General features: G+C 44.7%; 1 protein-coding gene across 7 annotated transcripts in view; it reads right to left on the reverse strand.

Annotated features, from left to right (window-relative positions):
- The window catches only part of meis2a (Meis homeobox 2a), a 69,865-nt gene that overhangs the window by 2,101 nt on the left and 53,866 nt on the right, over window positions 1-13,898 (reverse strand). For 2 of the 7 annotated variants that reach the window (XM_017476478.3, XM_017476479.3), the window contains 3 exons: window positions 3,990-4,048; window positions 2,774-2,863; window positions 2,358-2,455 (listed from right to left, as the gene is read on the reverse strand). In XM_017476478.3, coding sequence (XP_017331967.1) covers window positions 2,397-2,455; window positions 2,774-2,863; window positions 3,990-4,048 — 208 coding nt within the window. In that variant the 3' untranslated portion in view covers window positions 2,358-2,396. Of the gene's footprint in view, window positions 1-2,357; window positions 2,456-2,773; window positions 2,885-3,989; window positions 4,049-13,898 lie in introns of all 7 variants that reach the window. The other 5 variants (XM_017476476.3, XM_017476477.3, XM_047157776.2 and 2 more) reach the window with 3 other exon arrangements.

A 13,898-nucleotide genomic window follows, 5' to 3' on the forward strand; every position in this document is an offset into this window, starting at 1 on the left:
CTGCAATATTTCAGGGCCTTGTGGGACATAGTCAGCCCGATACATTCCTGCTCACTTCTCATGCTGTAAAGTGATCTGCACATCCATCCACTGACATCGCAAACTGGCAAGAAGCAAAGAAACCTGCATATACATCCAATTCCCAGCTGAGTTTAGCGGTCATATTTGATTTAAATCCCTTTAACGAAAGTCTTAAATAATTTTGGGGTTCAGTTAACTATCACAACATGAGAAATGTACATAATAGATATTTTCCTCTTAAGGGAACCGTTTCAGAAAGCAAAGGAAAACTGTAAACTATGGCAATGGAAACGGCTCAGAGTAAAAACAGAACGTATCAAGGATGTGAAGACACCGCAACAAAATATAAATGTGTACAGAACAAAAAAAATCCTGAAGCTTGTGTGTATATTTGCTGGATGTTGGAGGTCATTAGTGCCACTGTGTAGTACTACGGGTTTGCAGGTATGGGTGTGGAGCAGGCCAGGGGACAGCGGAGGCCTGGACTGCTTTGTAATGTGAACCCCTAGGGGATTAGCAACGGCCAGTTAAGGCGGGGGAAGAGGGGGTCGCCCCAAGGTCACCAAACATGCTCACGCTCTGCATTCCTCTACCTTGGTACCCTGCAATTAAGAAATTACACAGGAGGGCTCGCAGGCGGGAAAAAGCGCAGTTGAGGGTGAGATTAATGAGCGATCTTGTTGGTTGAAAGATGTGTCATTTTCGAATACTTGCTTTCCACCTTACTTCATTTCATTTGAATGCACATGTTTGTTAATGCGCTCTTTTAAAAGCCTGCTATCGCAGCCATAAAAAAAAGTAAATCAATCTAGCCAGAGAGGGCAGCAGGAGTGCACTCGCCTCCATATAACCTAGATCGGCTCCTGTTAAAAGGACCAGCAGATGTTTTTGACACTGTAAGCTGGTAATCTCAAGTCTTGTAAGCTGCAGTCATTCTGTTAAGTAGACCCCCCCCCACCCCCCTTTATTAACAGGAGTGGTAAAACCATCTGAGGACAATAATGCCGCCTGGACCAGCCTACTCTCTCTGCCTGCTCCAGCAGAGCAGTCTGCTCAATGGCTGATGATAATTAACTACCAAATATACCATATTGTGTGGCTGCGTAATCAAATCAAGAGAGGGTAATATTCCTCTGTATTAAGCTATTAATGTAATTGGTCATGAAGCATAAAATATGTTATGTAATTAAATAGTCTAGAAAGTATATAGCCTATATTAAGAATTATCCAAGCTGAGCAAATGTTGTCTCTCTGTGGCTGTTTTAGGGAACATTGCTCTCTGCATTTTTGACTCCATTAGCAGTGTGCTGCTGGTGATGGTGGTAGAAGGGGGGTTCTGAAATAGGCTGTCAGAAGAATCGTCATGGTGACCCTTTGGAAAATCCACTGCCTATTTACATATAAAGGGTTCTTTTAATCAAGGTAAGTGTTATTATATTGTGCCTCATTGAGCAGAGGAGTTTAGGTGTTAAATAAAATTTCCTCTGCCCTGGCGCCTTTGGGATGTGATATGTCTTGATTTCTCAAATGTCAGCGCCACGGTGCTGGCGGGAGGTATAATGGGTGTCTTAATCAGGCAACAGCCATTTAGCCTTGGAGAGAAAGAAAAAGCGAGAGAGCGAGAGAAGAGAAATCCCCCCTTTTATATGCAGCCATTCTTTAATGTCTGCGTCCCTTTGAATTTATCTCGGCATCTCTCCTGTCTCTGGGTCTTATGTTTGGGATTCAGTGCCCCCTCCTCTCTCCCCTGTAAAAAATAATCAAAACACACGGGTTCCTCCTAGTGAAGGATCGGTCGTGTCACCCTCGGCCCGTATATCTCGCCCAGGGACCATAATGTACTGCGGTGTTCCCGGCTTTGCATATAAGATAATTTGGGCATCAATCCTTCCCCAGACAGATTTATGTCACTCTGAGGACAGTTTCACTTCTCCTTCTTTATCGCTTCACTGGAGCCTGCTTAATTTCTCCCCGTCAGCCCCTGCCCCTGGAGATGTTATTTTTTCCCTAAATGTCCAACATTTGCATTGGCTGCCGGAGATGGGGAGAGCAATGCCACTGTTGTGATAAATAAATTTGTGGCCAGTGCTTTTCTCCTTTGCTTTTTCTTCCCCTGGTGTCTGGCGCCAAACGTCCGCTCCTCCAGGGTGGGCATTGCATTACTTCTTTCTCTCCTAATAAACCCATAACAGGCTCATCCAACACACTGTTCACCAGGGGTTTGGAGGTTATCCGTGGAATGTGTTTGCCGTTATTTAGGGTCAGTATCATGGAGAATCAGAGTGGAAAAAAAAGAACATGGAGGAAAAGCTAAGAAAAAGTCCCAGTGTACTTACTTCCCCCTTTACATTGAGTTTTGTTTTACAAGGTGGGGGTTACATGTAGTGCCATTGCCCATCCATGCCCATATTCATCCCCATTCCGCTCATAGGCCCTGGAAGAGGAGAGAAACACCAGAGAGTGATATGAGTCACAGACAGTCAGAACAGAGCCCACCACTAGAAAGGGACAGGTACAGCAACAGAAAGATGAAGGATATTCCACCCAAGAGAGGCACCTGTTGACTGAAACGTGTGCCTGAGATCAACAATGAATGAGATTAAACAGGCGGCAGGCATGGAAAGACTGAAAAGGCATGCTTGGAGAAGCAGAGCAGACCAAGAGCTAAACCAGAAGTAAACCAGGAGTGAGTAGTGATCAAGCTGAGACAGTAGTTAGTAACTGGACATTGGAGGGTCAGATATGAGCTTACCTGCTGGCCGGATTCCCATGTGTTGCTGGCCGTCCAGCACAAAGCTGCCCATGGGCTGACCCTCTGGACTGTATGCTGCTCCCTGGCTCACTGAAGGATCAAGAAGAAAACCTGATTGTAGTCAAAACGTGGACAGGAGGGGAGAAGAAGAGAAGACATACCAGACAATGAGCAAATATCCCAGCTCTAGCCCAAACACACTATAAGACATTGTGATATATTCATGAGTCAAAGACCTAGTATGCAAACTTGCAGAGCCAGTCCAGTCCACACTTGCACATGTTGACACGAGAAGGACAAATTAAACACACTCTCCAGTAGAGTGAAAACAGAAAGCTTGTGAATTCTCTGGAAACATACAGGATCAACTAGCACACAGAACTAGCACAGTGAGACTTGTGTGTTATCTCCAGAACGTTACAAGAAGTGGTTAGTCATGCTGCATTTGGAAACTTTGCCGACATCATGCATTCAAATATTCAAAACAATTCCCAGCCCCCGTGCCAGGAGGAGCCATTTCAGAACATTTTAATTCAGTAAAAGTTTCACATCATTTACACAATTCCCTTCGCAATTTGAGGGACTTCTTCCAAATGTTATGTCTATAAAATCCCCAAATAGCTTTAAGGCGAAACGGATCATTTTGTACGTCATAAATTCCTGTTGGACCATTTTGGAGTTTATCATGCTGTGCTTTTTAATCATCCGAGCTTCCAGAAGATATGGCAAATCAACGTCTAATCAGTTTACAATGTGTGGTCTTTATAATCCTTTTACAAAAACAGCAGCTCTCTCTATACCTGTATGCCAGAGGCAGAAATCAGAACTAAATCAATAACGGCAAAACCCTCTGGATTCTTGCTTCATATTTTCAAAACGAATTAATTACTAAGAATTACAAGAAGCGTATTATGAGCATATTACAGAGACAGTTAAATGCTCTACACATTCCTCTAAAGTACTCTTGTGGCCAATTAGCATTTCACAGAGAATGTGTGCTAATGTACCTCTAACAAGCTAGATTGGGAACATCTAATTAGAGCCATCAGCTAACATGCTTGGTCATATTGGCACATGTCCCACTGAGGACGCAGGAAAGCAGAGGATGGGAAAAGGAGGAGGACTTTGTCCTATAATGGCAGACTGTGTGTGAATGTTTATCTGCCAAAGATTCGATTGGAATAGGGAGCAGAGGAACAGAGAGCGATGGTTTTACCTGCTCGATTTGACTGGTCAATCATGGGCTGTACTATTCTTCTTCTGGCATTAATGAACCTGGGAAAAGACAAAACAAAAGGAAAGAACAGAGACTTTAAATCACCTACCATTAAAGGAGACAAATATTCATTACAGAGCACAATCAAGACAAAGGCATTTGCATGACTTTATGGCTGCATTAGCAGCTAGCTCCTCGAAAAGCAATCAAAACCGAGAAACAACAACAAAGGAGCGATTGTGCTCAGGCTTGGGAGCCCAAAGTGGTATCCTTTTAATGTCCCTTATGATGTATTCCTTCAGCTTAATAAAGCTTTTGATTACTTTTGGTAACTATGGCTACTTGAAAGGCATTCTACAAGCATTGCATGTAGTTGTGGTGAGGCCACTGTGCATCTGACACTCTGGGGCACCTCGCACTGCACCTTCACACCGGTCCTCTCGTACACATAAACGTTACTCTTAGTGGGTTATCGCTCATTAGAAATTCAGAATAAGTTAAAAGTTTGTGAGGGCCAAGACACAAATGGTTCCTTTCAGTCTTTCACCGGCCTTCTCCATGCCCCCTTCTCTGGCTGCATTGTAGGGGGCTTTTGCTCCCCTCCCAGATGTCTTTAAACGAGGACCAGGCACTGCCCCTCTGTGCTTTCACGAGGTATTGTTATGTCAGCAAGCCCATCAATTAGGCTGTCTGAAGTTTTATCACCACCGTAGCGGCGAATAAGTGCAGTTCCACAAAGCCACCCCGGCCCTGCTCTCTCCTGCCGCTTTGCACTGTAAAGCCTGCAGGGTCACCACAAGGTTAGTGCCAGCCAGGGAAGCCCTTTCTTTCAGGCAGAATGGGACACCCAAGGCCGTGTCAATTCAAAGAAACTCTGCTCTGAATGAGAAGGTGCTCTTTTAACACACTCGGACTGCACCAAGATGTTAGGGCTACAGGTACCAACATGTGTTTGATATTAGAGAGAGGTTACAATCATGGCCAGGCTATCCTAAATGAACATTGGTGGGAGACGTAGCCTAATGCACCCAGAGCAATGCTGAAGGACTGGTCATTAGATGCAAAGGAGAACTGGAATCAATTTGGGCCCCTAATCCCTCATGAACCCCTGATACCTGCCCTTACCTTCTCCTATTAACTTAAACGGCCATAATCTGGGCTTTCAAAGTGACAGGCTTAAATTTACAAAATACACAGCTGGGAAAAGAGAAGTCCGGCTCATTTGCTCGGAGTGCACTGAATGTTTCTTTTTGACTTCAAGAGGTGAGTGGCTTAGCGATTAAAGAAAGAATCAGTTGGTATTGGCAAAGGCCATTGTACTAATGCAGAGCAATTGGAGCACACCTGAATGTGTGTATATATATATACACTGTCTAAAATTAGGTACTGAAATCTATTTTTAAACCATAAACTTCCTAATCATCCCCAGAGATAATTGAAATAAAATTCATGCATCATGTCCTTTCTACAGGCTGTCTTTGTTGTCAGAAAATGCCACTATCCCTGTAGTGAGGTTTAGATTTAATCTCTGGCATGTAAACACAAGGGAAAAAAAATCCCCCCTGTCAAGATTTTCTGGACAAACAGCAAAAACGAGGCCTGCCAAGCTCTACAGAGCTTTAACACACTGCCTTCAAGTGCTCAAAGGCTCAAATCAGAACCAAATGTGTACCCTCCCCCTTCGCCATGCTCTCAGAACTGGACCATAAACACGTAATGTTAGGAATCTTTCTCACAGGTGCGGAATATGCCCACTTTCTATCAGAGCATATTGAGCCAAGAGGAGAAAGAATTATACACACCAGTTAGCAGGGTTTTATCTAGAAATCACACAGCCTTTTTATTTAATAAACCCAAATACATTATTATATTAGTGTATTATGATATTATTATATTATTACATTGTATTATCTGCCTTTTGGCAAAGAGAGCTAGATAAAATAGCCCTTGAACAAACATGCTCCACATAAAACACACACATTTTCTCAAAGTTATTCATGTATTTCTTAAACAGCTGCCACCAGGATTGACCTCTTCATGTCAGTGCTGTCCCCACTGGACACATCTTTGCACAATACAACACACACACACACATACACACAAACACCACGGCGTCTGTTTTCCTTCTCCAAACTGTTGCCACAGTAACACAGCGGGGGTTGACCAGGGCCGTCTTCTGCCCCCAAAGCGCCTTTTATCAGTTTGAGTAAAGCCAATTGAGATTATCAGAGCTGGGCTTGATAACACTGTTTTCCCTCCTCCCATGAGCTGCTAATGGGGTGTGCTTAGAACAACACCCATGCCAAACCTCCAGAGAAAAGCAGCTTGAGCTGGCACACTGGAGCAGAGGCCTGCCGAAACACACACGGACTCACACACACAAACCAGGGGGACCTAACCGCAAGTGCTACCTCCCTGTGTGAGTCCCAAATGTGTACAGAGTCCGGCCATGAGGACGGGGTACTTCCAAAGTCTTACTACCATTTTTATTATTTACATCTGGTAGAGTACTTATTATAGCCTGAGCCTGCATAATATTATATACCAGCCACTATGCTCTCTCTCTCTCTCTCTCTCTCACATACACGCACACACACATACACACACACACATTGCTAAACATTCCCCTGTGAGCATACTGACTTGTATTATCACCCCTCCCCCTGTCCCCTACACCCAGCATGGGAACTCCATGCTGTCTTCAAACAAATAATTAAAGGCTAGGTGAAGGGGTCACTGAAAGGTCATTTCTCTGGATACTCAACAGAATGTGTACATTACTGCAGGACATAAAAAAAAGCCTGGCACGCTGACTGTGTTTAATGTGTAGGCTGGCAGCTTTTACAAATCAATCGAGGAGTGAAAGACAAAAAGAAAACAAAGTGATGAGGCCATCTTTAGGGGTATTTTTCAAAGACTCTGAAAATGGAAGAAAAAACTTTTGCCAGAGTAAAAAATAAAAAACAAAGAAAAAAACCCAACTCATATAGCTGTAGGTAGCCAGTGTGGAAAACAACTCAACTGCTTCTTTCCACATAGGAACCGTGTCGATCTTCCCTCCCTTCATGTGATTCTCTGCCAGTCGATCACTTTCACTAAGATTTAGAGCAGTACCATACACAAACCACCACCAGTGCAAATATGAATAATGGAGATAGAGCTGCAGGAGTCCACTTGACATCACTCTAGCATGGAGCTGCATCAACACTCTCTGCCCAACCAGAAATCTCAACTCAAACAGCCCAATGGGAACTTCTACATCCAGACTGGCAAGTGTGTTAAACAAGCTATGCAGCAGACTCATGTACTCTCAACTACATTTCTGCCCTGCTATGTCATATCACATGGGTTAATGCGGTAATCCTACACGTGAATTTCGGAAGGCAGCAATGGCTGCCCTGCTGAATCACTGGACCGCCCCAGTGTATGGATTACTCCCATCAGAAATAGAGAGAGAGAGAGACTGAGAGACAGGATCTGTAATGCAATGTGGCCACACCTGGTAACTAGCTCTTGTCGTCAGCATTCCTTCTCTAAGAAAACCCCATGCCAAACCGCCTTGCCCTGGAGCCAAGCCAAGAGAGACACTCTTTTTCTGTGCCCCAACCAATCATGGTGCGCAGTCTTGCAAGCCTAGCCAATCAGGGCCAGTCACTTGTTTGACAAGTTTGCTGTGACTGAGCGAAAGACCCAATGTGACTACACTGCTTACAGGTATCTGGTGATACTTGGTGCTAGAGTGGAGAGCTGAAGTTTAAACTGGACACAAAGTGACATTAAGCAAAGATCATTCCAGCCAAATGGCTGGGGAGGGATATAGTATATACTAGCAAAATTCTTCATCAAACAAAATTCAGCACTCTCAGACTAAACTTAGTGATGTTAGTTTGACAGCATTGCTGTCTGCTTTCGATTAAATCTCACTCCTAGTAGAGAATCTCAAAACAAAATTCAATAATTCACTCTTGAGTTCTTTTTTAAATGGCTTAAGGGAGAAAATCGCTTCAGTTTCAACTTTGACCTGGGAAGTGTACACAGATTAAACCTGGGAAGCGTGGGTTTAATAAAAGCAAACATGTCCCAATTATCACCCACTAACAGGGTCAGGCGTATGTCTGCAGGCCACCGGCAGCTTCTAATCTGCTACGGGGTAAATACAGATTTCATATCGGCCTGCTGGACAGACAAGGTAACTATTTAAGCTGGTCACCAGCTTGTGCCTATCTGTGGATTTATCATAAACTATCTGAGAGGATCTATTCAGAGCCAGTGCAGTGGAGGGGCACAGAAAAAGTGAATGACACTGGCACGGAGGGGAGGAGTGTGCAGAGGCTGCCTCCAGCCCATGAGATGGCTCTCTTCTTTAACTTAAAACAGGAGTTGGGAGACATAACGCGGCAAGCATTACCTCAGCCTGTCGTTTGATTCAGTACAGATGGGAGAGCAAGCTGAGTAGGATTGTGTGTGTGTGTGCGTGTCTCTTTTGGACAAGGGCTGTGGGAGCCTATGTTCAGACCATTGTGGTGTTTACATAGTTCTCTGTTGCTCCTCTTAGAAAGGAAAAGTGCTTCACCTTTTCTTACCTTGGCAGATTTCACCGCTTCATTTCCTCCCTTGGCCCTGCCATTCCTCTCCCTCTCCCACTTTTTTTCCACAGGCTTCAGCTCTCCCCCCAACTCCTGCTGCATTCCTCTCTGTCACATATGAAGAGAATTTGTACTCGTTCTCTTGCTCTTTGTCTCTCTGAGCTATTTTTCTGCGCCAGTTTCTCGTCAGCAGGAGTCAATAAAATCCAAGTGGAAAATCAGACAAAGAATTATATATTTGTTTTGCAAACTGACACGATTTAATGAGCTGCTAATTAAAATAAATCAATAGCACTGCGGCACTCTCACTGTCTTTCTCTCTCAGTCGCTGTCTCTCTCTCTCTCTCTCTCTGGAGCATCATGCTGCAGTTGGAGCAAAGCAATGACTCTGGCTCTGTCTCCAGACATGCTGTGATGGCTGAATCCATTTCAGAGATTCCAGACTTGCATCCATCAGAGCAATCAAGCTCCATATAAAAAAAAAAGTGTTTGCGGCACTGGAACTTTTCCACTCAGCCATGAGCTGAACTGTAGAAAAGAGAACTGATGCTTCTCTATAACGCCCCCTTTCATGGAGATTACACAGTTGTATATGTGACTGGGAGGCAGTGTAGAGCTACAGCACCTGTGGCACATTCTCACTAGATACAGACCCATGCACAAGCAGGGAACACCCCGCTGAGGGATGTCACCCCCTAAGTCTGCTGGACAGTCCAAGTTTACCCCTGTGTGGAAGGAGTGGGCCCAGCTGTTAACTGTCTGTCAAACACCTTGTGTGGTGGCGCAGGCCAGGAAGCCCGGGTTGTCGCGCCTTTGATCCTGTGAGCAGCAGCTGCTGGTTCATACAGCACGACTTTGTTCTTACAATTCTGCTCTCCCCATTCTGTCCTGCGGCACAAAACCAGCCGAATCTGTTGGAGATGAGTTGATGGGGGGGGGGTGGAAGGAAGGGGCAGACCGAGAAAAACCTCTCCCGCTTTTTCTTGCTATATCAACAAGCTCTGACAACTGCACCGAGGTTTTTCTTGGCCCCAACACAGCTCACAGGCATCTCCTTTTGACGCTCCCCCACTCCCTGCTTTAAGATATACGGTAGTTATTGTTCAAATCAGTCTGTGAATGGAATGGGCTGAGGCCAAAGCAGCCCCAGGCGTCAACACACCTGTGTGAACAGGGCCTTCTTCTTGCAGCAACCGAGCAAAGCTAACCTACACTAGCACTACCAGTTTTCAGCTCCTTAGAGAGGAGAATATACCTTTTTTCTTCTCCCTCACTCTCTTGCGCTTTCACTTTCAGGCAGCACCTAATCTTTCCCCCTCATTAATCCCCTTTCTTCTCTAGGCAGGCACTGGAATGTTTTTACCAGTGCTATTATTTTTGATTATCACTGCCAGAAGAAGTATTAGGAGTCTGTCCGCATTCTCTCACTCTCACCTCCCCCACCCAACCAAATACCCTCATGAAAACCCCCCTCTGATGAGGGTATATAGGAGCGCATAAGCCATTCTCTTTCTTTTCCCTGCAGTTCATGTACCAGAGAGAAACAGCTATATTTTGGGGTATTTTTTCACCTTTTTGAAGTGTGTTTCGAAACATCCTGTGTGTGTCGACATAACTGTGTGTCTGCCTTGTACATATAGAGACTGACAGAGGTGGCCAGTGCTGTAAGGTAGTCTCATTCCTCAAAAGAATCTCAACTCACCTTTCCTGCTCAGGTTATTTCATATGGGAGCAACATATAAAACAATGAGCACGTGCCAAAATCACACACACACACACACACCAAGACAAGGGTGTTTGAGGGTAAATGGTGAGGGCAGGTGTTGCAGGTCAGTGCTGGGGGCTTGGAGGGTCCTGCAGTCCTGCCCAGTCATTCAATTCAGCTGTTAATGCTCTCAATTATCTGCCTCTTATTGACCACAGCCAGGGAGAGGCAGCAAGTCCACCATTATTACACCACCTCCTGGAAATGAGAGTCATGCATTGGGGTCAGTGGTCCCATTCTCTTCAGTGAAGAAGGGCCTGGAGCCTGTCCCTGATTACCCCTCACCACTGTTTTCTTTTTCCATTGAGCCATGTTTGAGTCTTTTGTGCAGCATAGTACAGAGGGCAGGTATAATCTCCATTTCCCTGCACCCTCACCTCACATTTTCTTCATGCTATCAGAAATATGGGCCCTTTTTCCTCTCTGCTGCCTTTCATTCCTCCTACTCTCCCTCCCGTCCCACAAGCCTTGGTAATCGAGTAACAGACTCCGCGACTCCTCATATTGTCAGGAACTAAACAGACAGCTTTGTGGATTACCAGGGGAACCTGATAATGACGCCATGGAGGCGTGAGATTTCAAACAAAATTGAGCGTCAATTGACTGCATCATCTTGGCAACACGAGTGCCTGTGCGGCTACAGTCAGACAGGAAATAAGGCCAATCTATTTCCTTTGCCTCATATCAAACGTCTTTCTCTCTGAGCTTCTAGTGGGGAATATAATGGGCCGCTGCCACGAGAGAGGGAGGCCTGTATAGAGGGGCTTCAAATGTTCTTCTTACATAACACAAATACCGCTGAATTGCACATGAGGATTTCGAAAAGACAGAGAGAACGCAAAGTAGGTAGAAGGCTGCCCCCATTTTCCTTCCCTTTTCCCCTTTGTCTTCTGAGGGAGTGGTGAATGTAGGGCAGTGAAAATGCAACATCTCAGCAATTAGAAAAACCACCTTAAGCATCAGAGAGAAAGAGAGAGAGATTCTGCCACACTGCCCTAATGCCTAAAACTTTTACTTCCACTGGGATACCACATGGCCATTGTGCATTTGTGCCTGTTTAGGTGTGTTTATGAGCACTATATCAGCCCTGCAAATGAGAGACAGTAAGGTCCAGCAGTTAAACATCTTGCTTTTCTGGAACCTCTCTTGAATAATTGATGTGGCACTTGGCTCAGTAGTTACACACATGCACACACACACAAAACCTCCAGGCATGTTTGAGGGCGACAAGCTAAACAACACATCACCAGTATAAATAGTCCAGTGTGCTGGAAGGATTGACCCCATGATCCCCGCGAGTACTAGTCCAGCCCTGAAGCTGTACATCTAGGGGTGTGCATGTCCTCCTTATACCACAAATGTATCTGAGAGTGGCTTCAGCGTGGCATCTGTCCATATAGGAAACTTCCTGGATTTTCTTCAAGAACAGTTCTTCAAGTTCTTATTAGCTCATGTTCAACCATCACTATTATGCCAGTAGTAGCATGATGAGTCAGCTAGATGAACTCTAAAAATAATACTGTTCTCATTTCCCCCTCTATCTCACTGTTCCACCCCAGGACCTATGGACCTACAGGATAGACTGTAAGGTGGAGACTATAAGAGGTGTAGTGAGAAAGAGTTTCCATTCCTCTCCTAACACACACTCTTACTCTCACTAATGAAAATCCTGCAGCAAAGCACTGAACCTTCCTTTACATCAGGACCATAAGGAGCACAGAGAAAGAGTAATAGGTAACGAGATAGCTTCTCTCCTCTTTTAGTAAGATTGTTACAGCCAACAGGAGACCATTTAGGAGATCAACAAAAATGTGAAAGCCTGGAACACCTTGTGCTCAGTGCAGATCTTCAAAACATTGCTGTTCGTCACATAACAAAAACATCCAACGATTTCTGACCTTTCGCTTATGTCTCATCCACTAGGACAGTTGTTCTGCACATGCTCAAATTGAAACATCACCCTTGTGATAGCTTGATAAATATTCATAAGGCCAAGTGCGGGGGATGAGGTGGGCGATGGAGCTCTATTGTGTTTCTAAGCTCTGCCATGCTGAATGGTCACGATAGCGGCATGCCTGCTTTGATAACTCCATTGAGTAAAGAGCAGCGATGCTGGTTTGATTTTTCTATTTTTCATCATCCCTGCAAAATGGCAAATTACTGTGCTGGTATCCATGCAAATTCGGGATGCATTCCAATGTGTGAATTGCTTCCCAAGGCTTGGGGACGTCTATGTAGTGTTCTGGCACTCGTTGTGATGGTACCGCATCCGTAACAGCCTTTCTCCTTGGCATGAGGTGCTTACAGAAACAAAAACCGACTATTGATTTATTGCGTCTTCCGTGATGGGGTTATTGGCATGCACCTCTACACCACAGGGCACTGGCGATAAAATTCAGGCTCTAAAGAAAGCAGCAAACAGGTACTAGAAATACATTAGGGCCTTGTTTGCGGATGTGATTATGAGGTTGAATGAGTGAATAAGCGAGGAAGGAATAAGCATCCAGAGAGAGAAAAAAGCATGTCTGAACAAGGTGAGAATGCCGGACGGCCAGGCTGGAAGAGCTTATTTTGTATCAGTCATGTCAGGAGCTGCCTGTCGTGACCAACACCACTTCTCACTCTCTTCATACCCCCAGGCTCAGCTGTATGCACCTGTTAAACCTAATACTCACCACCCTACCATACTTTTATACTGATAAACTCCTCAATTCACTCCTTGTACGTCTGTAAGCCCACACCCTTACTTGGACATTCTCTTTTTCTCTAACAATCTTTTATTCTGTTGCAATGTCAGCAGGAAGAATGCACCATACAACACTACTCTCCCTCGATCCCACCCCTCTTTTTAATCTCTTTCTTTTTTGCCCCTCTCTCTCTCTCTCTCTCCATCTCTCACTGCCTTTCCACACTGTAGGCTTTATTTCTCTAATGTGGGCTGTATTTACCCCATGCTTGGGCTGGGAGGAAGAGCTGATATATGGCTCTCTATAAATAATGTCAGCTGCGGAAAAAGCCAATTGATCTGTGTGCGACTTTCCCCCTCAGTAGCACTGCCAGAGTACACAGACAGGAAGCTCCACAGTGACAAGGTCCATACATCCCAGCACTACCAGGCTGCTTGCATAGCCAATGAGGACCTTTTGTGGTGTAACTGAAGGTTCATTGATTAATGTGCTTCCATGTTTAACCTAACGACAATGTGAATCAAACTATGGTTACACGCTTAAACTTTACTCTCTTTGTTCGGAAAGCATTTAAAATGTTCTGCTCCTTATTTTCAATGAAGCACGCAGATATCTATTATCTCTGACGAACAAAAGTGGGGCTGACGTTGGTGGCACAAATCAAGGCCAATATCACAGCCCTTACAGCTGTACTGTGAGGAGAATCATGGAGAAACCATTCCATCCAATGAGCACTAAAGTGAAATGGAACCTCATAAACAGAGCCTTGACTGTATAGACTTTACATTTTATCTTTAAGCACTTTTCCCTTTTATGGGCCTTTGCTCCCTCTAATCCAGAGAGAGAGAGCGAGAGAGAGACAGAGAGAAAG

Source organism: Ictalurus punctatus, chromosome 9 (assembly GCF_001660625.3).
Source record: "Ictalurus punctatus breed USDA103 chromosome 9, Coco_2.0, whole genome shotgun sequence".
NCBI lineage: Eukaryota > Metazoa > Chordata > Actinopteri > Siluriformes > Ictaluridae > Ictalurus > Ictalurus punctatus.